Source organism: Eleutherodactylus coqui, chromosome 6, assembly GCF_035609145.1.
Source record: "Eleutherodactylus coqui strain aEleCoq1 chromosome 6, aEleCoq1.hap1, whole genome shotgun sequence".
Classification (NCBI taxonomy): Eukaryota; Metazoa; Chordata; class Amphibia; order Anura; family Eleutherodactylidae; genus Eleutherodactylus; species Eleutherodactylus coqui.
This window is the reverse complement of record NC_089842.1, coordinates 184,224,255-184,252,068: the sequence shown is the minus strand read 5'-3', so window position 1 is coordinate 184,252,068 and position 27,814 is coordinate 184,224,255. Positions and strand designations below refer to the sequence as shown.

Below are 27,814 nucleotides of genomic sequence, written 5' to 3'. Positions count from 1 at the left end.
TTCCGACCCACTAATGTGAGCGGAATTGTGTAATCCAATGCCCTTCATCTGCGTATTACCGCGGATCAGACGCATGCGGAATCTGTAATTCCTATCCGGTCATGTGAGACCGGCCTAAGGTAGATCGCTACCTTTTTTTCATGTGACCGGGGACCGCTCAACGAGGCCACCTGTCACTGCTGCAGGCTCTCGGCGACCGTTGGTCGCTGGGAGCAAGGAGATTTTAATTTTCCTGGGCTCCCCGACTCCTGCACAGGTGTCCGGTATTTTGCCAGCGGTCGCATGTGCAGAATCCAGGAAAGTTCATGAAGATCGCGTCGGGGTGCAAATACGGAGGCCTCCGTTAAAAAGTTTCATCTCCTCTCACCGATCGCATCGGTGAGGGGAGATGAACCTTCACATTTTTTTTACTTTTACGTGATCGCCATTATCCAATGGATCCTCAGGCAAGTGGGCATTAATCCTAAGAGGATGCATAAAACTACGTCCTCTAGGATTAAAGCCCACTTTCTGAGGACGTAATTTCCCGATGGGGCAGTTGTTAAGGGGTTAAAGACTTTAAAACTTCCGCTTTGAGTTTTTTTCACTTAGACATTTTGTGTGACGACCCTTGATGAAATGGTTCCACTTACTAGGGTAACACATTAGGGCATCCATGGAAAGTAAAGGGAGAGTAGCAAAATCACACAATCATAGTAGAGACTGTATGAAAACGTTAGAGGATTTCCACCCAGAATGTAAAAATGGTCTTAGAATTGTATTGATGAATACCTTAATATAACCAAGGGTGCCCTGGTAAATCCGTTCTTCAATATCCAGGAGGAGCTCACAGAGTCGTCGTTCTAGCTGTTTTTCGGCAGATGTCGGTGTAGAATCCTGCACTTTTGGTGGTCTCCCCCTCACAGGTTTAATATCAGTTGTTGGACTGTCTACAGAAGTAAACGTATTATCATAAGTAATTTATATGACAGCTGCTCAAAACTATACAGTTCTTATCAGTAAGCCTCGGGCCTTGTATAAGTAAAAGCAAATACTTCATCATTATTCTATACAATTTATAAAAAACTTTAAGATCAGAAAATTGTATCATTTTTCATTTGAAGAGAATGTGTCAGCAGAAAATGGCCTATTGTATACAACACATTCTGGCTTTAAACGTGTTCAAGAATTTGACAATTTTTTCTATTTTCAGTCACAATCTAGGATTAAAAAAATCCTGCATTTTTCAAACTGACCACAAAGCCCAATATGCAGATACTTTCCAATTTGTAGAGAAAACTTTGCATCAGTCATCTCACTTGGGCCACATGCAGATGGCATAGCCCATGTCGAATCTGGCCCTGACAGCAGCTGCGTCCGTGCATACCTGCTTTTCTTGATCTTCGCCTGTACTGCTTAGCTTGCTGTCGGACATGCGCAGTGCAGATTTTTTTCATTAAAATCCTGCTTAAACTTCATTAAACTCCGTCCGCAATTTCAATGGAAGCCGACCGCAGGAAAATAGAGCATGCAGTGATTTTTCATATGCGAGCGGAAACTGCAATTGGTTTCTGCTCGTGTGCATGAAGAACCACTTTTGCATTGCATGCTATGGCGTTTTTTCCTGCATAATCCGGAGGTGGTCGCTCGCTTCGGATTCTGTAATTCAAATCTGCCTGTGTGCGTTCGGCCTAAGGCTGGTTTCACACAGCCAAGAATCTCGTGCGAGTTTGGTGTGTTGTGAGACTCACAAAACTTGCGCAAATATGAACTCCATTGTTTGGAGTGGAAACCTAGACATTAGCGACATTTTGCGCAACAAATCGTGGCGCGTCCCATCTTTATGCATTCCTTGGAACGCATCGCCCATTGTTTTCAATGCGACAGTAGAACACATTGCGCGCGAATGCAATAGGAGGTTTCCCATTGAAAACAATAGGAATCACTAGCTGATCCTCTAACGCGCCTGAAAACCGCGTTAAAGGATCAGCGTGAAAACGCATGTTGGCGAGCATGGTATCAGGCAGAGTTTCTCAGCCTAATATCGCACTCACTCGTGTGTAGGTGCTTTTACATGAGACAACCCATCAGGCATAATACGCCCCACAGGTCGTTCTAGCAATAATTGTACCTGTTTTTACACACAAAATGTTTACTAGTTAATAAAGGCGGATCATTCCAGCCTGCCCACCTCTGTTCACAGCAAGCAAGCAATTCTCCATGGAGAATCCGTAGCGGGCCTGATTTTCCCCCGTGGATATGAGGCCTAAAAGATGCTTTTAAACTGAATGATGTGTGTTCTAAACGCAGCCAAAGATTAACCAAAATCCTTCTTTTCGTTTGGCTTCACTTTCTGCAGGCATAAAAACCATCGTTGGTTAAACCAAACGATAGGTGAACGAGCCAACGCTCGCTCTGTCCCTCTCATTCACTTATACAGCAAATGTGAAAAACTGAAGGATTCCTGTGTGAACGAGCCAACAATGTATCTGCCGGTATAAACCAGCTACACGAGAGCGAATGAGTTAGCGGTAACATCACTCATTCGTTCAAACGAGAATGGTCTTGTCTCAAAAGGACCCCAAGACCACCCCTTAATCCAAACCACATATCTTGATAGATGCTGCTTTCATTGTATACTGACCATCTTTGTGAGCACCATCCTTTAAAAGACGATTTTCAATCTTGTTTGTTACGGTCATCTCAGAAGGTTGCGCCTACTAAGCGAAGCATTGGAAGCCAATACTGCGTTGCTCAACATGTAACAGCAGTAACAATGCAGCTGCGGCTCGTATAGTAAGATAGACCACCGCTCTGTAGAGAGGCCATCTCATCCAATAAATCCAACGCTGTATTTATTCGGAGCCAAGTCTTTATTAGTGGCAATGTGACCAGAATAAAGGTCCATTAACACGGGACGACTGTCGGGCAAACGATGCCCGGCACTTGTCCCTGTGTCTCCGTGCTCCTGCACGGGAGCTAGCAGAGTTGGCTGGTTCACGGAGTGGCCAGCTGAGGGCCGGGGCAGTGCAGGAGATCTCTCCTGTCGCTCCCGCCCCCCTCCATTTACGTAACACAGCCACTGTTCACTACTGAACAGCGGCTGTTTAAACTGGATAAGCGATGAGCTGATCGTTCATAATTTATGCTGCATAAAAGATCAGCAATGAAGCTCATTGTGCAGTTTAAACAGCGTCCGTTTAGTAGTGAACGGCGCCTGTGTTATGTGAATGGAGGGGGGCGGGGAAGCGAGAGGAGAGAAATCTCCTGCACTGCCGCCCCCCCCCCCTCCTGCTGGCCGCTCCGTGAACCAGCCAGCTGTGCTAGCTCCCGTGCAGGAGCACGGAGACACAGGGACGAGTGTCGGGCATCGTTTGCCTGACACTTGTCACGTGTAAATGGACCTTAAGTGATCGTTGTACGAAGTGAGGATGCAATGTATGGTTGAGCCACGGCTGCATGGTTTGCAGTTAACAAAGAGACATAAAAGCAGCATTAAAGTTTAACCCTTTCCAATCCACTGTGACATCTGAAGACATTATGATTTAAGGCTGTACAGCTCCGATGTTGGAAGACTCCCATCGGGGTTCTCTTACTGTATATTGCCGGCCTCTCTGCTCTCGAAGCCTATCAAACGTGTCACCCCATGCAGTACTGGCTCTAGCCAGCAGATGTATAATGGCAGGGGAAAAAAAAAAAAAGTAATCCCGCTACATAAAGATAAACCCAGCACTCGTCTCTCTGCTGCTGTGATGTTCCCCGCCGCACTCTGGTCTTCGGGTCTCAGATTTAGGAGCGTAGCTAAAGGCTCATGCGCCCGGGTGCAAACGTTTATCTTGGGACTCCCCAATGTCTCTTAACCCCTTAAAGGGGTTGTCCCGCGCCGAAACGGGTTTTTTTTTTTTTCCCCAACCCCCCCCCCCCCCCCCCCCCCGTTTGGCGCGAGACAACCCCGATGCAGGGACTTAAAAAAAAAAACGCACAGCGCTTACCTGAATCCCCACGCTCCGGTGACTTCTTACTTACCGGTTGAAGATGGCCGCCGGATTCTTCTCCCTTGGTGGACCGCAGGGCTTCTGTGCGGTCCATTGCCAATTCCAGCCTCCTGATTGGCTGGAAACAGCACGTTACGGGGCGGAGCTACACGGAGCCCCATTGAGAAAAGAAGACGACCCGGACTGCGCAAGTGCGGCTAATTTGGCCATTAGACGCCGAAAATTAGTCGGCTCCATGGAAACGAGGACGCTAGCAACGGAGCAGGTAAGTGAAAAACTTCTTATAACTTCTGTATGGCTCATAATTAATGCACAATGTGCATTACAAAGTGCATTAATATGGCCATACAGAAGTGTATAGACCCACTTGCTGCCGCGGGACAACCCCTTTAACGCAGAGGCGTAACTTGAAAGTCCTGGGCCCCAATGCAAAGCCTGTAACAGGGCCCCCCAACTATAATGCTTTATTCATAGTACTGGGCTCCCTATATGGAGAAGGGAGACCTTATGGGCCCCCTAAGGCTGCTAGGCCTGGGTGCAATCGCATCCCCTTCAGTTATGCCAGTGCTCAGATTTACTTTGGCTGAAGTGTTAACATGCGTTGTTTACCCACATGACCACTGCAGCCAACAGGGACCATCAGTAACATCCTGTATGCCTGTCACATGACAGATGCCTTGGCGTTGGAGCGACGGTCCAATACTACGGTCAGTATATTACTTTTATATAGTTTTGGGTATGGGGTGCAAAGCTATCTAAAAAATGTAAGTCCGACAGCTCTTTTAATAAACAATTTAAAAAACTACACTGCTTCTAAGAAAAATCACACTTAATACTTTTGTCGCAGCATTATGCAATTTTCAGCACATATTCAGAAAAATGAATTATGCAGTTTTGGGGCAATCATATGATCTGGGAGCATGATAAACAGGGAATGCCAGTCTGTGAAGCTGAAGGGGACGAATATTGTTCAGATGCCCACGCTCTCGCGAAAATCTTACCAGTAATGGCCCTGTGTAAACTCATCCAGCAACTGAATGACATGCTGTTCAAAAGTGAACGACTGCCATTTACACTAAATGACTGTCTGCTTACAGTGAATGGAAGCGGCGGGAGGAGAACGCTCCCGTCCCGCTCCGCCTCCATGCCGGCAGTACTCTGAGCGATGCAAGTGATACTCGCTCCTGTGTAACAGCACAGGAGCGAGCATCTCTGGGACGAACTGCTGAGCATAGTTTGCCCGACAGCTCATCCCGTGTAAATAGGCCATAACTTTGGAGAGGAGGCCACGACCACAGAAACTTGTTTTGTGTATCATCAAAAGGCCGAGTTTACTAAAGTTTTCGTCAAAAGACTATGTACATCTGGTTGATCTCCATGTGGTAATGCAGCAGATATCCAACAGGATGCCACAACAGTGGACCGCATGACATGTGTACTGTTGTGGTGGCATTGGAGCACCGAGACAAAAGTCACAACGCACAGCTAGACGCACCTGGCATTATACAGAAGCAGTTTTACAATCCACATCTGGCAACATTCTGTAGTATAAAGAAAAAGTTGGATACTCTAATATTGATGATGCCATTTTCACATCGATTGGCTGAGACAGGTTAGCAGTGAAGCCGTCCATTGCAAAGACTGGCCCTCACACCGCACTATCCTAGAGAACGCTTGCAGCATCACTTCAGAGCTATCTGGCCTAATGAATGTAGGCTATGGGCAATACTGCATGGTCAACACTACCCCAGGACAGTATTCAAGCGCTCATTGAAAATCGATGCTACATCGCTTTAACTACCATCACCCAATATAGCGGACCCACAATTTAGTGATAAACCTGTTAATTTGGCCACAGAAAACCTGTAAGTGTTAAAAATGTATTATTCAAAACGCAATTCTCTGTATGCAGGGTTATCTAATTTAATTTTGAGCATTTCTTCATGGTGTGGCATTTTCAATGTGAAGCAGGCCAGGAACGCTACCTTTTCTCCTTAGGGAGAGCACCTAGAAGGTGAGTGAGGAGACTTGTAAAGCCATTCATGCTACTCTGGTAATATGCAAAACAGGGAGATGGAATAATACCTCTGCAACGCCACCTATTGGAAGGCAGCTTTCCTGCAAGTCAATGTTAGACTTTATACAAGCCTTGTAACACAGTGACTGGGATTTGAACATAGCCACATATTACTGATAAAGTTACATAAACCCACATAGCACAGAGAATGGACATCATTCTACACCATGCTAGATACAACAATGGTAAAGAAATACCTGATATATTGAAACGACTTGCTGGGAAGTTACCGAGTCTCTGGCTGATTCTCGTCTTCTCCTGTATCAGCATCTCTCGGAGTGTACTTTCTCTATATCCTCGTGTGTTCAAGCATTCGATGAGTTCCTCCAAGTGTTCTACTGTGCTGTAGTAGCTCCAGCGGTTGGGCTTGTCTACTGGTTTTGGAAGCTCCACTTTCTCCTCTGTATCTTTTACAGGCGAGTCGTGACCGTTCAACTTCGGATGATCTTCGCTTTCTTTTTCAGAAAGTGGTTGATGTTGCAGCATATCCTCCGTTATACCAGTATAATCCTCCTCTACAAAAAGCCCCGGTATAGAAAAGAATGTCCAGAATCGCCTGTACCAACGGTCTCGGCCCAAAGGGATGATGTTGGTGCAGGCTGTTACATGTTGCATTTTTTTCAACAATTCCTGCTCTTTTTTCTCCTGTTTCCGCCTCAGTTCTTCATCTACTGCAGTCGGTTCTTTCTTTTCCAGGGAATCTGTACTTTTCTCTTTATGACCTATGAAAAGTAAAAGAAAACTCTTACTTTGTGAACATTGATGGTAATCGGACACTCCATACATCAACTACGTAAATGTTACTTCCTACTAAATGTGAGTCTACAGCATGTACAAAAATGAATTATGGCCATATAAGAAGGAATGGATGTAAAGAATGAATGTTCACGCAGCATGAACCATGACTACCTTTTTTCTTGCCTCCCGATGCCAACCCTCCATCTTCAGTGGCCATGTCTTGGTCTCCCTGCTCAGCATCTTTATTCTCAGAACGGGTGTCCAAGTCATCTTGTTCTTCATTTCTGTTTCAAGTGAAATGACTGAATTCTTAGGGGGCAACATAAAATACTTCGACTTGAAATTAAAACAGCTATAGCATTAGGTAAATGTGCTAATTTCATGGTTTTAGATTTTGCTATAAACTTTTTGTAAAATAAAATAAAAAAGTGCTTTTAAAAAAACAAACAAAAAAAACCTTTTAAAAACCCTTCAGTTAATAGAGAGCTACTGGCAATTTATTCAGAAACCAACTGTTTTGTAAGAATAGGAGAGGAGATAATTTGTTGACTCCCACCGATCGAGAACAGGGGTCCTGTGTCCAATTTCCCAGTCACCGTGGGGGTCACTTCTCATCTCGCAGGGACGTCACTATGAATAGAGGAGCGCTGGCCTTGCATGTGCAATCAGCGTTCTATTCATTTCAATGTGGCTGTTGGAAACAGCCGAGCGCTAGCTACTCTGGGATCTCCCCAGTCCCACTGAAAGTGAATCAACTTGCTTGACGTGCACTTTATTTAGTCCCCTCCTCACTGCAGGGGGTGCAATACCCTCGCAGTGAGGACAACAGTGACACGGGCACACCTGTTCGGGGTAGGAGGGAGTCTCCACAGCAGGGCCTGCATGATCAGCAAGTTATCTCCTATACATAACTTGTAATTCTGGTACAAACCCTTTAACATTTCTCACTCATAGGAAAACATCAACCATCCACAGTATAGGTGACAAATGTCTGAATCTTGGGGGCCTAACGGCTGGCTTGGACCCCTACAAAAATCACTAAAATGGAGGTCGTAAGTTCTGCCTAAAAGCGTCACAGCAAATCCTCTTATAAAATCCACTGTCACCAAAGGCTCATGCTCTGACCATCTGTGAAGAGCATTAAAAAAACTTGAGTTCTTCTATCTCTTCACTCATTCTGGTTGTTTTAGGTCAATTCATATATGAATAGATTTACTTTACTTTTGCACCATTCTTTCAGAATCGCCCTGTATTACACTATGTAAACTTCAAGTGAGTGGAAGCCCAAGAAGACTCTTAATTTAATCTACTGGGTTTTTCGGAAGTACTAGCGTCACTCTGTTGACTTTTTTTTTACAATCTATTATGCAACCACCCTCGTTTACTTATTCTTTTCTAACAATTCTCTTCAGTTGGGTCATGTAATCTCATGGTGTTCTCCTTGGGAATTACTTGCCTTTCTGTCCTCTCAAGCGGTCACCAGAACAGTTAGGTGAGGGGTGCAGGGATGTAAAAAAGAAAAAAAAAAAAAAGTATTTTCACAGGAGGGCTACTTTAATATAAATGCTGCTCACCCTGCACTTTTATTTGAACTGTTGTTCTCGTCTTCTCTCAGTTTATCTTCCTTATCCTTCATCTTCAGCTCTTGCTCCTTCAACTTCTCCTCTTTCCGCTTTCGAATTCTAAAATAAGTTTGTCGTTAGTTTCTTTCTTTTACCATTTTATACTTTATACTCACATCAATAAGACACACATTCTTAAAAGGAGTTTTCCCAGGGAGAATACGATTAGCTTTCCTCAGGATAGGTCATAAATAATTGATCACTGGGGTCCCGTCACTCTGGACCCCGACTGACCAGCTGATTGTGTGCCCTGCCGATAGATGCATGCTTACTGCCAATTACTAAAACACCTGTGACACCTGTTTTAGTAATCAGCAATAAGCATACATCACCTGCTCTGCAATTAGGCAAAAAATACTTTTCATGAGATAACCTTTTTATTCTTGTACGATTTGATAACAGCCGGCTTATACATTTCTTTTTTGCACTAAACTCATCTATACTATTAAAGCTGTGTACATTACGGTCTTCAGGTACAGACAGCTTATCAATCGAGTCTGACACTGAAGTGCCTTAGGCCGCAAGCACATGACCGCATCGAATTCCGCATGCGGGATCCTGCAGCGGAATCCGGCTCTGCGCCCGGCCGGTGAGCCCTGCGTACCTGTCCGGATTCTTCATTCTGTACTGCAGATGTGCCATCCGTCACGCCAGCGCACACGCGCAGTACAGATTATGCCACGCCATCGCTAGACGATGATGCAGATCCCGCAATGATGATTGAGGAAGGGCCGCGGGTCGGACCTCTTTCACTGACTTCAATTGAAGCCGTCCGCACAGAATCTGCCCAGAGATATAGCATGCTGCGTCTTTCCTCCAACGAGCGGAAAATTACACTTGATTTCCACTCATGGGTAGGAAAAAACACGTTTCCATAACATGCTATGTCCACTCCGGATGGATTTAATTTTATACTAACCTAGCAGCAGCCTCTTCCTTTTCTTTCCGGTTCTGTTCAGCTTTTAGTTCCCTGAATTCTTGCTTCGCCTGACGCAGCTCTTCAATGCAATCCTCAATATAGTCTCTGGTGGAAACTAATGTAAGCAGCTTCCCACACAGGGCATGCAGAATTTTCAACTTTTCATCTAAATAGGAGATGAACCAAAATAACTAACTGAAGATCTATCTTTTAAACAAGCATTACTCCATTTCACCATTTCTCACCAGGTAACAAGTCGTACACGGACGTAATAGACAGCTTCTTTAAGAGTGGAGGATGATTCATACGAAGCTCCAAACAGGCATCGTCTGTTGCAATAAAACCACCCTGTTTTTGGTACCGATATTTTGCATTGGCAGAGTTTGATTCAGCCCCAGAAGCCAAAATATGGAGACGGAGAATCTCCGATAGAGTGCAGCTATCTAAATCCAACTCTTTTAGACTGCAGCCTGAAAGTGCAAAATTAAAAAAATTAAATTTCTCCTCTTTTCATTTTTTAATGCAATCATTCATTTCCAAATAACTTCCAAGATCTCTAATGAAATGTTTTTCAAAGACACAGTAAAACCTCTGAGACAACCACCAAAAACCGCTCACCTATATGGAGAGCAGCTTAAAGTATGCAGATGTGATTTTATTTCCTGGCGTGTGTAAAGAAATTGCAGCAAGCCCCATTCTCCTGCGGATCCCGCAGGGACAGCTTCCATTGAAATCAATGTAAGCTGTCCGGTCTGCGGCACACCCGCATCTGGCACTGTGGATGTACCGCGGATTCGCTAGAAAGGAGATTCGAAAGAAGAAAAAAAAAAAGGTACTGCGCATGCATTTTGGCCGGCGTGCCTAGACACATCTGCCATGCTGAAGAAAGAACATCCAGCTGCGACGTAAGAGACCTGCACTGGATCGGGAGAGTTAAAAAAAAAGTCTTTTAATGCAGGCACGGGCGGATTCTGCTGCGGGATTGAGCAGTGGAATCCGTGCGTATCTGTGTGCATGAGGCTTAACACACATCAAATACCTGGACTGGCTAGAGGGCTTTGCTGACTGACATTTGATTGTATGTTAAAAATATGGATCAAGTCAAGAGAACTGTCCAAAAAGAAAGCACTGCTTTGCACAAAGAAAAGGATAGCAAAGGGACTGAATGTCCCTAGAGATAAAGTTGGAAGCACAGGTGCTTATTTACTAATACTTTTTAAAAGTTTAACCATGCAAACTTAGGCCGGGTCGGATCCGGCGGCGAGAATTCTTGCAGCGGGACCCGACCCGAGCGTCTGCAGAGAGCAGCGCGGATACTCACCTCTCCTGCGGCCCCGGATCTTTCATGGCCCTGGTGGCCGGTGAGTGACGTTTCTGTGCATGGCTCTGTGAGCCCTGCACAGAAATAGAGCATGCCGCAATTTGTTTGCTGCGCGAGGTTTTGCACGGCCAAATCGCGGCCATCTGCAGAGGATCGCAATCCTATGGCAGCTTCCAGGGGCTGAAATTCAGCGGGAAATCACGCCACAGAATTTTTGCTTGTGTGCAGGCGCCCTTACATTAGACAGCCTTAAAATGTGGCAGTTTGAATGATAAATCTGTTGCATTTTAAGACTGTCTAGTCCAAGTTTAGACCACCTATTTGTTCGAATGATTTATGCCAAAAATTGCACGAAAATTGTGGCGCAATTCACGGCACTTTAGGCCGCACCACTTTGTCAAACAAGTCAGAAAAACTGTCTGAAAGTTTAAAAAAGGCATGATAAATGTGACGCAAGCATGCAAGATGCTTTTCTGGCGTAATTTGTGCCAGAAAATGGTCGTATTTTGAATAGTAAATAAGCGCCATAGTTCCCAAGTTCAAAGTTGAAAGAATACTGGCTACAGTACCTGGGCATGACAGAAAGAGGAAGCTATTAACAGCTGTCATCAGATTCCCAATGAGGTTGATGGTCAAAAATCCTTAAGGGACTGCAAAGATCTGGTGACACAGAAGTTGCCATTTGCACAGTAAGGTGCACACGCAACACTTAAGGGGTTGTCTCGCGAAAGCAAGTGGGGTTAAGCACTTCTGTATGGCCATATTAATGCACTTTGTAATATACATCGTGCATTAAATATGAGCCATACAGAAGTTATTCACTTACCCACTCCGTTGCTGGCGTCCCCATCTCCATGGCTCAGTCTAATTTCAGCGTCTAATCGCCCGATTAGACGCGTTTGCGCAGAAAGGTCTTCTCTCCCTTCTGGTCGTTCCGGGCACGAGCGGCGTTCTGGCTCCGCCCCCTTCTACGCGTCATCGCGTAGCTCCGCCCCATCACGCGTGTCGATTCCAGCCAATCAGGAGGCTGGAATCGGCAATGGAACGCAAGACATCCACGGTGCAACATGGGAGAAGACCTGCGGTGCACGATGGGAGAAAACCGCAGTGCATCCCTGGGAAAGGACCTGCGGCCATCTTTGGAAGAAGTTTTATAAGTTGCTGAAACGCTAGAACGGTGAGTAGAAACCATCGTTAAAAGCCATTTACACTTGTGCATAGTAATGTTTGCTTTAGAAGGGGGACTGGGCAAAAATAAATAAATTTCACTTTTGCCTCGAGACAACCCCTTTAAGGACTTCATGCTCAAAACCCTAAGACATACACCACAACTGACCCAAAAGCACAGGAAAAGTTGACTGCAATATGCTCAAAACCATGTAAGCAAGTCACAGAGGTTTTGGGACTCTGTCCTGTGAAATAATGAAACAAATCTGGAACTTTCTTATCATATAGATCAGCGATACGCCTGGAGGAGGAAGAATGAAGCATACGCTAAAAACTCCCTGTCTACAGTAAAGCATGGTGGTGGCCTGGTGATGCTCGGCCTCCTCTGGCACTGGAAACCTGCTGTGAAAGGCAAGATGGGTTCAATTAAATATCAGTAAATCCTAGCAGAAACAGTCATGCCTTCTGTGAAGAAGCTAAAGCTTGGGCATGATAAGGACCTTCCAACACGACTGATCCCAAGATATACCTGAAAGTCCACCAAGGTTAAGTTTCAGAAGTAGTCCTGCAAGATTATGGAGAGGCTGTCACAGCCGCCCGACTTGAACCCTGAATTGCACTAAATTTAAAAAAAAAAAAAAAAGGCACAAAACTACGCTGCATGCAGCACTACTTCATACAGTACAATGCCAGACAGAAACAGTACTAACACCATTATCTTTGATTGGGTGCATTTGGTTCCATCATAAGACAGATCTGTTTGGGCAGCGAGCCCTTAGTAGTGTTGAGCTATTGATATTGCTTGTTTGGTTATTTTTTGCAAACATGTGAAAGTTGGTGAATTTTGCAAACAATTTGTAATGGGTGGTTGAATAAATTTGATTGCAACTGTATAGTGGAGCTAAAAATCTGGTCTGATTGAGGCGTCATCTGGCCCCCACCAAATAATAGTAACATAAGAAAAGCTATTTATACTATTCTAATCGGCCACCACACGGGTATACTCCAGTCTCACTTGAAAATGTTGGGCCTGATAGTTACATTCCATTACACTGAAGACAATCTCAAGTTACTAATACGATCTTAGAGTCAGAACATTACAAGGCCAACATACCATAATTTAATTGGGGCCAAGCTGCTGCTAGAGAGGCTACTGCATATAGAGCAGACTTTGTTGTGTCCGTATCCTCACCCAAAGCTTCTGTTAGGCCTGCAAAACACAAAATGTAAAAACACAAACTAAAGAGAAAATTAAGCCTGCTATATTACAGGTTGAACAGGAATAAAAAGTCAAAAAACAGAAACATCTAAAAGATTCAATAAGTCCTTAAAGGGGTTTTGTTAAAAGAAAAAAAAAATAAAATCTATACTCTCCTTTTAGTCCACAGCCAGTCCACTTACCACATCTTCTCATCGCTGATCTTCTCCAGTACTCGTCGGCTCACAGCACGCTGGGCGGCTTGTTAGAAAGCCTGCATTCCTCACATATTTCTTCTGGCCGGTTCAGTGAAGGTCACGTCCCTGTGACGCAGCGTTCAATGGCTAGGAAGGAATGCTAATCTATTCCAGAGACAGTGTGCATGAGCAGTCTCTGCAATAGCTCAGCACTCCCCCTGCTGGCCTGTGACGCAACATACATTGGCTAGCAGGAAGAAGACTACCACCAAGAGACAGGAGAAGATAGGTGAGGAAGCTCTGTTAAGTAGACCAACGGTGGAGGAATAGCAATTTAACAGAATTTTTTTTAAATGACAGAACCCCTTTAAAACTGTGTACAGTGAGGCCTTATTTACACAAGCGAGTGTGATTGAAATTGGTGAAAAAACAAACTGATTTTTTGTGTGTGATTTTCATGCACTTTTGCGTTATTCATGCACGAGTGGTTTGTTTTTTTTAACTGGAAAAACACACAGAACTTACCTTTTGCTTCTGCGTCTGTTATTTGGTCATTGGCCACATCCTCCTCTTCTTCTGCCAAAGCCTGGAAAATGGCACTCAGGAAAAAGAAAAGCAGCTCACAAAGTGGTCCTTCCGGATCATTGCCGACCAAAGCCTCCTCAAGAATTTCTGGCAAGAGGAAGAAAAGAACGGCTTTATTTTATTCAAATATGACCCAGCATTATTAAGAAAAAAAAACACAACACAAAGTAATTGTGTTGTTTAGACAGCTCAATCTGAGATTGCAGGTCGAATGTAGGCAGAGACCCCACACTCTTGAAGTTTCCGTGATCAACCGTTCAAAGTGACTTAATATAAACTTCTCAATGTCCTAGTAGCATCATTGCAAATTAAAAAAAAAGACAGATTACAGCAATACCACTGAGTGGACGTCAATTATTTTCTATGAACCCCTGTAGTTCAACACAATTGCAGGTCAGTAGCCTACCTTCCACTAAGAGGAAGATTCTGGTCTGAGACGTCAATCCCCACAGCAGCACTATGTTCTAGCACAGCTTATAACAAAAAGTAGTTTATGACAAACTTTTACCATGAGCCCCACTATCACCCCCCCCCCCCATCCCAAGGAACTAGAGCCAAAAAATGACATTGATCGTTCTAAAAAGGACAAGGCGCACCCCTTTATGGTAGGCCAGAACTTCGAACCGTCAATATTTAAAAGGGAATTTGTCACAAGGTTTATATGCTGTCCGATCTGAAGGTAGCATTAAGTTTTGACAGATACATCTCAGTCTCCCCCCTCCCGTGGAAAGGGGGGTTGGGAAGAGGCAGGGTGCATGGGATTTAAAAAGACTATAAACCACCAAAATGTTTTTGTATTAGTTAAAACTATAGTAAAACTTTTCTCTATTTTTCTAATCCGTTTTTATTTTAGGATTATTGATTTCTTTATTCTCTTGTCTGTACATGACTATGGGGGGTGGGGGTGGGGGTGGTATATCTTTCCTGAGCTACATTTAACAGCATTAAGAGCAATTAGAAGATCCGCTGATAAGCTTTACGGCTACTTCATGGGTCATTCGTACAATGGACAGGAGCTGACCCAATTACTTGTAGTACCCAGAGCCGCAGGATCAATGGAATGGCAGAGAACAAAAACTACAGGTTATCCACGGGTTTTGTCCCGAAACCAGTTGCTTTAAGTTTTTACTTCTAGTTATTTTTCAAGCAATTAGGAAGCATTAGAATATAGCTACATTTGTTGCAAACATTTGAGACTGAAAATTAATTTACAATTATTTGAATAGGATTATTTTTAATGCAAGGACAAGGATTTTTTCAAATCATATTCATATAAGAGACAGCGGCAATTTCAGCTACAAATCTGCATCTGTGACTATACGATGAACCACAAGCCACCTACCTAATGTCATTCCTTCCGGAAACTCATCTTGAAGGTCAAACAGATCCCCAAATGCATGAAGGAATTCTAAAACCATAATTGCATCCCCAAAACAATCAGGAGGGAGTCTTGTTTTCACTGGCACCGGAGCAGGAAGATCCTAAGTGGAAAAGGGAGGAAAACAGATACATACTAAGAAGTTAAACTAAGTGGGCAGCTAGTTTAAGGGGAAACTCATGTCCCCACAGCAACATAAACTAACGTATGGTGCTGTTAGGGAACAGATCAGGGAGCTGGGTGATTCTTACTCACCCGTTCCTGCGATCCAGTGCTTTACATATAATTTTTTTTTTAAACACTAGTTCAGTCCCTCAAGGGAACTTGAAGATAGTCGTTTGATCGCAAGCACGGTACATTGCATTACTTATATAGTGCTGTGTACCATGCATAGGACAGTAATCTATCACTGTAAACTGCTGGAAGCAGGGTCTGATAGGCTGAGTTACATGTCGGACAGAAGCATTTGTCAAGGTTGCCATGGAAACTAATCAATTCCGTTGCGGGGTTCCAATGGGTGACAAGGGGAACCCCCTCCCAGTCACCTACTTATATGCCGTAATCACTATTAATAGGATGATTCATAGGAGGTTTCTCCGCTCCCGTCCCTTAGAACAGGAGCCCAGCTGTCAGTAAACAACAGAATACCAGAAATAAACGGCCTTGCCAGGTTAAACCTGCACCTCTGTAAAAAGGCATATGTGCTTGTTTTAAGCCTATTAGTGACAGCCATAAAAAGATGCATTGTCAGTCACAAAGGTGTTAAATCTGTATCTCCTGTATAAAACTCTTCTTCATTGAGTTCTAAGAAAGATGACATTCCTAAAAATGCCATGTTCAAGACCAATTAAAGTACTGTAATTTGTTCTCCCGCTATTTAGGGAAGCACCTAATCTGGTTGCTTGAATATAAAGTGGCGTGCAGACAAAACCCTTCAATAATTGTTATGCTAATAGGATGGTGCAAGTTACTGATCGGCCAGTTAAGGGGCGGAAAGAGGTAGGCAATTAGAACAAAGTTACTTTTAAACTGGATGACTATTTACTAAATAAATCGAATGAACAAAGCAAATGCAAAAACACGGCCACATACAAGGCGACAAGCAATAATTCGCTCAACGTCGTGTTTCATTAGATGGAGTCACCCGGTGTTGGAGGATAGTCATTTAGATTTGAACAACTTGCGAATGAATCTGCCTGAAGAAACATTCGCACTGAATGATTTCTTGTAGACCTAATAATGAACAATTCTCGCTCGACGAAAAAGCTTCCAACCATCCTTCACACTTTTCAGCGACTTTTCTGGGTGACTAATTGGACAATTGTTGCCCTTAGCTGTTCTTGATCTGCGCCCAGAAACTTGTTTTTGGGACAAATGTTCAGAAAATTCTAGCGTCAGAGTTAAAAATAAAGTAACTGATCACTAGCACTTACTTTCAAGTCATCACACTCTATGTCATCACGTCGTTGATTCCACATTTTTAAGCGCTCTGCATATTTACGTTTTTCCTCACGAATCTTCTCTCTCTCCTGCAACAAGAAGGAACATAAAATTATATATGGAAAAGCTGATGAATTGGTAGCATAAAAATCTTATAGACAAGTTATACAACGTTAAATAAGCACCAGAATGCAATCGCATTCCAAATCGCCAATATACAGATGCAGAAAAAACTAAAGCCCAAAGTAGAGGAGTATTATCCCTTTGCAATCCAATTTTGGATTCAGGGTTTCCTAGGGGGCTTTCTCTTTCTGCCATTATACAATGGTGACATCTGCTGGCTAGAGCCAGTACTGCGGTATGTGACATGCCAGAGAGGCCCCTGACAACAGAGCAGCCAGTAACCTACAGTAAGAATACCCTGCTGAACGTCTTTCGATATCGGAGTTATACAGCCTTCATATCAGAATTTCTTTAAACGTCAGAGTGGATTGGAAAGGGTTAACTGCATACCACTAGTTTTGGTAGCAGTATAATAGCTTTTCATCTCTGCCCATTTTTTATGAGGCGAGCTGTACTAATTGGTATCATTTGACATTTTGATTGCTTTTTATAAAAAAAAATAAAAAAAATTTAGGGACGTGGCAAGGTAACAAATCAAAATACAAAAAAACATGCAATTGGGTATTTTTATATATTTATTTTTTTAAGCAGTCTTCAGTGTGGGATTAATAATGTGATACTTTTAACACATTTCAACATAATACCAGATTATGCTAAAATTATGAAGCTTTCCTCTGGGCTGGAAGCCCAAAACCTCCCAGGTCATAAAAGGGTTACATTTATTTTTGCTTCATTGTGGTTTTCCACAGCATTTTTTTTTGGGGGGGGGAAACGTAGTTCTTATAGCCAAAGCCAGAAATACATACCGGCTTCATGGTAAATGGAATGGAAGGACTTATCCTTTCTGCTGGTTACAACTTCTGGCTTTGGCTTAAGACACTGTGTCAAGGATGGAAATGAGGGGTTTCCAACAAAACTGTTCATGAAACTACCCTGAATAACCAGAGAAGTGGCAAAGCCAAAAAACACATTACTTTGTCCTTTTCAAGTTTTCTCATCTTTTTTTCTTCTCTCTTTTTCAGTCGCTGGTCCTCAATGGTCTTTTTGAATTCTTCCTTTTGTAGTACTTTATCGTGCTTTTCTCTGTTTCTAGATTCTATACGTCCAGCACGTTCCTCTCGGTTTCTGGATTGTATACGTTCAGCGCGTTCCTTTTTCAATTTTTCCTTTTCCAATTCTAAGTAGGAGAAAAATTAAAAAATCTAAATAAAAAATTTGAAGTATTGCAATCCTGAGCTCCAATCTAGCTTAAAGGAGTTTTACAGGCAAAATACTTTTGATAACCTATCCCTGTTCATCAACAGGTGATAGGCCAGGGTCATTGATGTGAATGGGAGCAGCATTTGCACTTATAACCTATTCAGAGGATAGGTCATCAATAGCATATTGCCTGGAAAAACCCTTTAAATCTCTGGTAACATGGACAGTGTATATAAGGTGCTGGCGCCAATGGCTCTGCACTATGGCGCTGGCTCATCTTCGGCATATTACAGCTGATGCTTTTCTGTATAACTTTAACCCCAGCTGTCTAATACTTTAAGGCCGCCTGCACACGGGCGGAAATCCCACCGCGGGATTTCCGCCACTGAAAGCCTGCATAGGAGTGCATTACAATACGCACTCCTATGCAGACAGCCGCGGTTTGGCCGCGTCACTCACCCGGCCGCCGGCTCCGGTCTGCGCATACGCCGGCTGCCCGGCAGATGAAAGAGCCGGGGCCGCTGGGCGCGGGCGAGTACGCGCTCGTCTCTGCAGGCGCTCGGGTCGGGTCCCGCGGCGAGAATTCTTGCCGCCGGATCCGACCCGCTCGTCTGCAAGCGGCCTAAATGTCACAGTCAGTAGCGACTGGACATAAAAGTTACTGACAGAATTATTAGGTCACATATCCTCTGATATAACACACTGGGCAGAACTTTCCAATAGAGGTTTCTATGAAAAAAAAGTAGTCCATATGAATAAGAATATCCTATCTTTATTTTTCTATATCTAAACTCCTCCCCTTAGACTCATCCTGGGTTTCCACAAGGGAAAACAAGCTCTTTGGGAAGTGGAATATGAAGGTAATTAAAATGGTCAATCAATTTTTACATGATACCAAAGGCAGGTGAAGGACCATGACAAACTAATTGCCAAATCTAGACAGCGCTTTTAAAGACATACAATATTCTCAAATTAGGAGGTTATTTATGGGGAAATGGCATATTAGAAGGGAAACAGTGAGAAAACCAACTAGATAAGAAGTTTTGTTCACAGCTCCCAGCCCCACTTCCATAAGGCCGGCTGCACAAGACCCGGTCGGATTCTGCATGTGTGAGCCTGCAGCAAAATCAGACCCTGTGCCCGGCCAGTGACCCAGTGTACTTTTCCTTTTTCTGTACTGCGGATGGTCTGCACGGCGAGCCGTCAGACATGAGCAGTACAGATTTTCCCACGCCTTTCTGCAAAGTCAACTGCGGAAGGGCCGTGGGTCGGACGGCTTTCATTGACTTCAATGGAAGCAGTCTGTGCGGATTCCACACTAGAGAAAAAGAGCATACTGTGATATTTTTACTCCGCGAGCAATCAATTTCCACTTGTCTACAGGAAAAAAAATGCTTTTCCATAGCTATGGGCAGTATTTGCTGCAGAATCCGGAGGCGGATGCCCGGTCCAGGTTCCACAATGCAAATCCAGCCGTGTGCAGGTGGCCTTAGGGCTCCTGCACACGGCCAGATTTGATTTGAGGAATCCGGGGCTGGTGGCTGTCCCCAGATTCCGCAGCAAATACCGCCCGCAGCCTCCTATGGAGACCCACTGCTTCCTGTACACGAGTGGAAATTTCCACATGTGGCAGGAAAAACTCAGCATGCTCCATTCTGTGCGGTTTTCTGTTCCGCAGCTCTTCTGCAGTGAGCACTGCAGAAGAGTCGCGGGATCCGCGTCATTGCCTGGCAACAGCTCAGTTTCCTCTGCGCAGTGCATGCGCGCCGGCTGGCACTCCCGCAGTACAGAGAGAGAAGGACAAGGACAGGTACGCAGGGTCATTGGACGGGAACAGGGTTGGATCCCCCTGCGGGATCTGACCCAGCCGTGTGCAGGAGGCCTTACTGCTTATACAGCACACAGACCCCTTGTAACATGGCTTTCCTGATCAATATTTTTACCATATGGGCTAGGCAACTAAAAAAAAAAATGGCAAAGTTGGTGACAAGCTGCAGGGATGGCATGTTATGTTGGCATGTATTGAAGGAAGTATAGAGGGCAATTTTTTGATTCCAATTTGTCAGAAATCGGACAGACTGGTAAACTGCCCAAAGCGCCAGGAACACAACATTGATTTGCTTTGTGTTCTTTGGGGCTGTAGTGTGGTTATGTGATCTTGGGATCAAGTGAAGTCTTTGATGCCCATTAACCAGATTTTTTTTTTCTATCATTGTGGCGAAGCAAAAAGTAATGTGCTAAAGAAAAGGGAGAGGATTCCTAGACTTTCATTCTGTCTTGTTGCTAAAAGATTTATATTACAGCAATGCTTGCAGCCTCCAATGGCTTCAGTTTGGCTGTTGTGCACGGTTATGGCATATCTATGTAAAGTCATTACACTTCTGCCGTAATAAGCAGAAAATCCTCACCACTCCACACAGGACTATTACTGGGGAATCTATAGATCAAAAAAGTTCTCCTCATTCACCAATGGTAAAAAAAAAAAAATGCCTCAGGAACACATAATAGCGTCACCAAGAATGGAATGGGCATGGTTTTTAACCTCTGGGTAGGGAGAGAGCCGGACTGCAGGCAGAGGTGGACCGCCAATTCGCATATAGAGTGCTGCACACTTCGCCAACGATATCTGGACAGTGCAGACGGAGACACACAGTAAAAAAGGTACCAATATGTTCTGAGTATTGTCGGACATCCTCCAGTATATTCAGCCCAAAAAGTGGTGACAGAATTCCTTTAAGCTGTAAATAATGATATAAAACTCAAGGTTTGACCAGAATAGTGATCCTGATGCAAGATAGAAGATGGGGACTTCAGATCTGCTCCAGGATCAGAATATAGAATTCTTACCCATTGCTTTCAACTCTCTCTTGTGCTGCAGGATTCTCTCACGCTCCCTTGCGGCTGCCGCCTTCTTGCTTGCATTAAACTAAAGTAACACGATTTTAAAAAATAAATAAAAAAGTTTATAGAAGTTAAAAAAAAATACACACAAACACACAAAATACCCAGCAATGCCCCTGTCCATGAGTTCTAAAGCCCATGCCCCCAAAACTAAAGGGATTCTGTACAAAGAATGATCGATCAACACGTGACTGTTCAGGTCTTATGCAGCAAAGGTCACATCATTTAGTGGAGCAGACCGAGCTGCTGTTTTTTACAGTACATTTATGGGTAAACATGGTTACAAGTGTTTAATTCCCCTGCAGAGCCATTAGAGGGAGAATGAATTATTACATGGTACCCACTCAAATGACAGGCATGCTAGGTCCTTGATGCAGACTACCTTTATAATCACTCTGCACTCCCACCACATGAAGTTCCCCAAAATCATCCCTCTAATAAAGCACTATACCCTCTTGTTACTGGAAAGATATTGATTACTTACCGGTAGTCCCATTTCCAGGAGTCATCACGACGGCCCCATTACATATGGAGGTTGCCCTCTGACCCAGGTAGGGACAGGAAGAGTTTAAAAGCACCTCCCCTTCCATCATGCTTTAGTGACTTACAAATTATTACGGTGGACAATGTTTACTAAACCAAATTTTGCCTTTATTCGGTCATATTTACATTAAAGAACATAAATTATTCTAAAAGGGAGGGAACTATGGGCCGTCGTGATGACTCCTGGAAATGGGACTACCGGTAAGTAATCCGTATCTTTCTAGAGCGTCATCCCGACGGCCCCATTACCTATGGAGTATACCCAATTATACGTGGCTTTAGGGCGGGACTACTGCCTGAAGGACTTTTCGTCCATAGCCTAGGTCTTTGTCCGACTGGACGTGAACCCTGTAGTGTCGGATAAATGTATGTATGCTTGACCAGGTGGCTGCTTTGCAAATTTGCTCGGCAGACGCCTGGCCTTTTTCTGCCCAAGAGGAGGAGAGAGAGCGTGTGGAGTGGGCTCTAATTTTCCCCGGAGGATCGAGATCCCTGGCTTTATATGCCTCTTAGATGCAGTCTTTCCTTTTGCCGGCCCCTGAAATTGGATAAAGAGGTTATTATTTTTACGAAAAGAGCGGGTAGCCTCTAGATATGCTAGAACGGCTCTAACGTCTAGGCTATGAAATTCTCGTTCTTTTTCATAGCGGGGATTTTGACAGAAGGAGGGCAGAGTGATTGTCTGCTCCCTATGAAAATCTGACACTACCTTCGGTAGGAAGGCTGGGTCCAATTTGAAGTTAATTATGTCATCTTGTATTACCATGTATGGTTCAATACAGTATAATGCTTGTAATTCCCCTATTCTCCGAGCCGAAGTTATAGCGACTAAAAGGGTAACTTTTAGCGTGAGTAGTCTCAGGGAAAGTTGGGAGAGGGGTTCAAAGGGGGGTTGGCAAAAACTATTTAGGACTATATTTAGGTCCCAGGTAGGGAAAGTTTCTCTAACAAAGGGTCGAAGTCGTTCTGCCCCTTTGAGAACCTACGTACCCAGCGGTGTTCTGCAAAAGGGAAGTCTAGGTAGGACCCTAGTGCTGCTGTATGAACTTTAGGGGTTCTAGGGCCTTTCTCTAGGCCTGCCTGTAAAAATTCCAGGATTACAGGTATGTCAATCCCTGGGATTTTCCCTGGCTCTATTTTGCAGAAGTCTGTGAACTTCCTCCAAATCCTATCATAGATGGCTGTAGTGATAGGTTTACGGCTCTTTGTCAGGGTGGTAATTACTTTATGGGAGAGTCCCTTCCCACGCAGTATCATGCTTTCAGCATCCATGCTGCTAGATTCAATTTTCCGACCCCCGGGTATTTTAGCGGGCCCTGGAGCAGGAGATCTTCCACGGCTGGTAGTAGGAGTGGACCCCGAATAGTCAAGGCTTTTAGCAGGGGATACCAGGGCCTTTTGTCCCACATAGGGGCAACTAGTATGACTGACACCCCGCTGGTTTGGATTTTCCTGAGGGTGTGGGGGATCAGTGGGAAGGGATGAAAGGCGTAGGCTAGGTCCATGTCCGAGCTTTGGGACAGGGCATCTACCCCGCACGGATTGTCTCTTGGATTCAGCGAGTAAAAGTCCCGGCACTTTGAATTTTTCCTCGTGGCGAACAGGTCTATCTGCGGTTCTCCCCACTGGCAGATTAGTTGGTCGAAGACTCGCTGGTTCAGCCCCCATTCTCCTGGAAGGATGCTCTGTCTGCTCAGGAAGTCGGCAATGACGTTTGTGGACCCTTTTAGATGGATCGCTGAGAGAGACAGCACGTTGGATTCCGCCCAGCGGAGTATCTTTGTCGCCAGTTGTTGCAGGTGTGGGTGTCGCGTTCCCCCCTGGTGACGAACAAACGACAGAGCTGTCATATTATCAGTTAGAATTTTGATATGCCTTCCTCTTACAAGGGGTTCTGCTGCCTGAAGGGCCTCCCAGATTGCCCTTAATTCTCAGAAATTCGATGAGCGCTTAGCTACTTGGGGGTCCCAGATTCCCTGTAGATTTAGGTCGGTTACTTGCGCTCCCCATCCTGTTTTGCTGGCATCTGGTGATGGGTACAGTAGGTTCTTGCGACCAGGAGGTACCTTTGCTTAGGTTCCTCTGCGAGGTCCACCAGCGTAGGGACTCTGACTCGGACGGACAGGCTCACCTTCTTATCCAGGGATGTCTGCCGTTTGTCCCAGTTGGCAAGGATGAATCCTTGTAGCTGTCAAGTATGGGCTTGTGTCCATGGGACTATCTGAATGCAGGCTGTTAGAATGCCCAGCACCTTCACTGTTTCTCTGATAGAAACAGTCGTAGCCTGACAGAGGGAGGTTACTCTTTGGATGAGGTCTTCCTTCCTAGATGATGGAAGCCAAGATTCCTGGATGTGGGAGTCTAGTAATACACCCAGGTATACCTTCTGTGTACCTGGGTTCAGGTCGGACTTTTGTTTGTTGACTATCCACCCTAAACTGTTTAGGGTAGACAAGACCATGGATAGGTCTATACGTATAGTCTTTTCTGTCCTTGACACTAGCAAGAAGTCATCCAGATATGGGAATATACAGATTTGGTTCCGTCTGAAATAGGCTACCATCTCTATTACTATTTTTGTGAACACCCGAGGGGCGGTGGAGATTCCGAATGGAAGGGCCGTAAATTGATAATGCTGGATCCTGCAGAGCGAATCTCAAGTACTTGTGATGGACTGCAGCTATTGGGACATGGTAATATGCATCTTTGAGATCTATAGTGCACATTACACTATCCCGGTCTATTAGTGAGATGATAGATCTCACTGTTTCCATCTTAAATTTTTTGTATGAAATAAATTTATTTAGGGCTTTAAGGTTAAAGATAGTCTGTTTGGTTTTTTGATTAGAACCGTTTGGTTTTTTGATTAGAAATAGGGGGGGGGGAATAGAATCCCTCACCCCTTTCATGATCAGGGACTTGTGCAATGACCCCTAAGTCCTTGAGTTCCTGTACACCTTTTATGAGGTTCCCTTGTTCCTGTAGGGGAGGTTATGAGGAATCTCCTAGGGGGTAGAGTGGAACTCAATTCGGTACCCTGCTTCGATTATTTGGAGCACCCAGGGGTTAGATGTTATCCCCTGCCACTGGCTTAGATAGCCCGCTAATCTACCCCCTGTTTGTTCAGGAGAGGGTTAAGCTTCCTTACCCCGACCTCCCTTGGGGTACGACCAGCTTCCAGTCTTCCCTTTAACTTCGGGAGGTGGCTGGCGTGTCCTCCTCGGAAAGGATGGTTTCCTGAAAGGTTGTCTGTCGGGAAGGGTCTTGCTCTTGTCGACGACTTTCTCTAGGATTTTGTCCAGGACGGGCCCACACATGTATTCCCCTTGGAAGGGGATGGCGCAGAGCTTGTTTTTAGATGTTATGTCTGCGGCCCATGTCTTCAGCCATAATGCCCTTCTTGCTGAATTACTAAGGACTCCGGTTTTTGCACCGTATCTCACTGTCTCCGCTGATGCGTCAGCCAGGAAAGCGGTAGCCATTTTTAGGAGGGGAAGACAACTGGCTAACTCCTCTCTGGGGGCCCGATCTTTGATGGAGGCTTCCCGGCTGTTTAGCCATAGCACCATGGATCTGGCCACAGAAGTTGAGGCTATGTTGGCCTCAACGGTAAAGGATGTTGCCTCCCAGGCTTTCTTCATTAATCCGTCGATCTTTTTATCCATCGGATCAGACAGCTGAGAAGTGTCCTCAAAGGGCAAGAGGGTTTTCTTGGCCACTTTTGCAATTTGTATGTCACCTTAGGGGTCTCCCTGTACAGGCGGACGTCCTCAGTGGCGAACGTGAGCCGGTTTCGGATTGCTCTTGAAACCGCTATTCTTTTTTCCAGCTCCTGCCATTCGTCTGCAATTATTTGTTGCAGGGTCTGATTGACCGGGAACATGGTCTTTCTCCTGGACCGGAGGCCGCCGAACATCTCATCTTGGATTGTCCTAGGCTAGTTATCCTCTTCTATTTGCATTGTTTCCCTTAACCGCCTTGATGAGGTGCGCAATGTCGCTTGATGAGAAAAAAATAGATTATACCTACCCGATAATCGGGTTTCCAGTAGTCTCCACAACAGCACCAATTGAGATTGCCTCCTCCTGATAGAGCAGGAACACAGAGGTTAAAAGCTCCCCCCCTTCCCTCAGTGGATTCTAACGAATTGCCGGGGTAGGAGCTCAACTTAAATTTTTTCCCTTAACCAGGGTTTTGGTTTTTTTTAATTATTATAAAAAATATATATTATATTCTATAGTTTCTTTTCTATCAATTTAGGGGGGGGAAGGTACAGGTGCTGTCGTGGAGACTACTGGAAACCTGATTATCGGGTAGGTATAATCTATTTTTTCCCCAGTCGTCTCCACGACAGCACCAATTGAGATGTACCAACTAAAGTTTCCCTAGGGTGGGATTGCTGCCAAGAGGACTTTGCGGCCGAAGGCCATGTCCTCGTCCTGCTGCACTTTTACCCTATAGTGTTTAACGAACGTGTGGGGTTTCTTCCAGACTGCGGCTTTGCATATATGCTCGACCGAAGCTGAGGTATGTTCGGCCCATGAGGATGCTACTGCCCTTGTAGAATGGGCTTTAAGAGCTAAAGGGATTTCCTTCCCGAGGGCCTTATAGGACTCTATGATGGCTAGGCGGATCGTCCCCTTCAAGTGGGTTGCCGTGATCGAGAGGATCCGGCCCTCTGCCCAGTGGAAAATTTTCAGTGCGTTGTTTTGCAGGGCGGGAGATCTTGTGCCCCCTTGGTGTCGTATATGGGCGACCGCGGTGATATTGTCTGACAGTATCTTTATATGCTGGTCCCGTAGCGAGTTCCCTAACTGCTGTAGGACCTGCCATACGGCCTGTAGTTCCCTGCAATTTGAGGACTGTTCTTTTGTCCTTTGAGGCCATGGGCCCTGAAAGAACTGGTTCCCCACATGCGCTCCCCATCCCCAGGCGCTTGCGTCCGTTGTGATGCGAGTGGCTGGGTTTTGTAGCCAATGAACCCCTCTCCGCAGGTTCTCTGGGGATGTCCACCAACGCAGGGATGTTTTCACCGCGCTTGGGATGTACATTCTTGTCCCTAGAGAGGACTGCCTTTTGTCCCACGTGGATAGGACTGAGGCTTGCAGGGCTCTGGTGTGAGCCTGGGCCCATGTCACTCCTGGAATGCATGACGTCAAGCTTCCCAGGAGAGACATGGCTTCCCGAATTGTGCATAATCGTCTCCGTAGAAAGGTTTTGACTAGCCGTCGGATTTTTTGTATTTTCTCCTCGGGTAGGCAGGATCATTGCGATTCTGAGTCGAGCGTTATACCCAGAAACGTTTTCTGCTTGTCGGGATGTAGGCTGGATTTTTCCCAGTTTATGATCCATCCTAAGGATTGGAGAAGTTCTATCACTATCCTCAGGTGTTTCGTTAGGAGTTCTCTGGACTCTGCTATTATTAAAATATCGTCCAGGTAGGGTATTATTAGGACCGACTTCTTCCTCAGGTAGGCGGCTACCTCTGCCATAATTTTGGTGAAGATTCTGGGTGCTGAGGAGATCCCGAAGGGCAGGCCTCTGAATTGATGGTGCTCTCTTCCTTTGCCCATATCCACTGCGAACCTTAGGTATTTCCGGGACCCCTCGTGGATCGGTACGTGAAAATAAGCATCCTTTAAATCGATGGATGCCATGTAGGCTCCTTTGGGAATCAACTTTATCGTTGAGGAGATGGACTCCATCTTGAATTTTCTGTATCTGATGCAGGTGTTCAGAGGTTTCAGGTTCACTATCATCCGCTGTTTCCCTTACTAGGAAGAACCTTTAATAATGGCCCTGGGTTTCCTCGTTTTGCGGTACGGGGGATATTGCGTTTAGTTGTTGCAGGTCCCGAACGCTTTGCCTTAGTAGGTGTAATTGTTGTTTGGAGCCTCCCGTGATAACGAATTTTCTTCTGGGGAGGGACACCAGCTCTATCCGGTATCCCTGCTGTAAGATCTTTGGGATCCGCCCCGGAGCCAAGAACCCCCCCCCCCCTCCCCTGTCCTACACCCATCTCTCTTAACGCTTCATAGACCCTTGCACAACATGCGCATACAATTAGGCACGGTCCACAACTGCCATCCTCCGCACCCCCGCCACCTCCCCTATTAGGGGTCCAGGGGATGCCGAGGCAAGGCTGGGGACCAACCCCTACCCCATGTCTCAAATATTCTCCCCCCCCCCCCCCCCATTACTAACCCACCTTAGACCCCTCCTACCCCTTTTCCCTTCTATGATGTTACAAAGTTTTAGAATAAGACGATCATAAAAGTTTACTAGAAGCAACTATAAGCGTAACTAGCAGGGGTGGGCGGGATGAAAACCTTTATTGAGTACAAGCAAGAAGTTTAATGAGCAAGAAAGTAATAGATGCTGTTGAAATGTTTTTGAAAATGATTGTACAACTGAGTATTGAAAATTAATAA

General features: G+C 45.0%; 1 protein-coding gene across 1 annotated transcript in view; it reads right to left on the bottom strand.

Annotated features, from left to right (window-relative positions):
- The window catches only part of BAZ1A (bromodomain adjacent to zinc finger domain 1A), a 62,958-nt gene that overhangs the window by 18,263 nt on the left and 16,881 nt on the right, over positions 1–27,814 (bottom strand). The window contains exons 8-19 of the mRNA XM_066608430.1: positions 20,787–20,865; positions 17,714–17,916; positions 16,610–16,705; positions 15,141–15,279; positions 13,739–13,885; positions 12,933–13,028; positions 9,576–9,800; positions 9,331–9,496; positions 8,364–8,471; positions 6,961–7,073; positions 6,249–6,773; positions 772–929 (exon numbers count right to left, since the gene is read on the bottom strand). Of these exons, the coding sequence (XP_066464527.1) occupies positions 772–929; positions 6,249–6,773; positions 6,961–7,073; positions 8,364–8,471; positions 9,331–9,496; positions 9,576–9,800; positions 12,933–13,028; positions 13,739–13,885; positions 15,141–15,279; positions 16,610–16,705; positions 17,714–17,916; positions 20,787–20,865 (2,055 nt within the window). The remainder of the gene's footprint in view (positions 1–771; positions 930–6,248; positions 6,774–6,960; positions 7,074–8,363; positions 8,472–9,330; positions 9,497–9,575; positions 9,801–12,932; positions 13,029–13,738; positions 13,886–15,140; positions 15,280–16,609; positions 16,706–17,713; positions 17,917–20,786; positions 20,866–27,814) is intronic.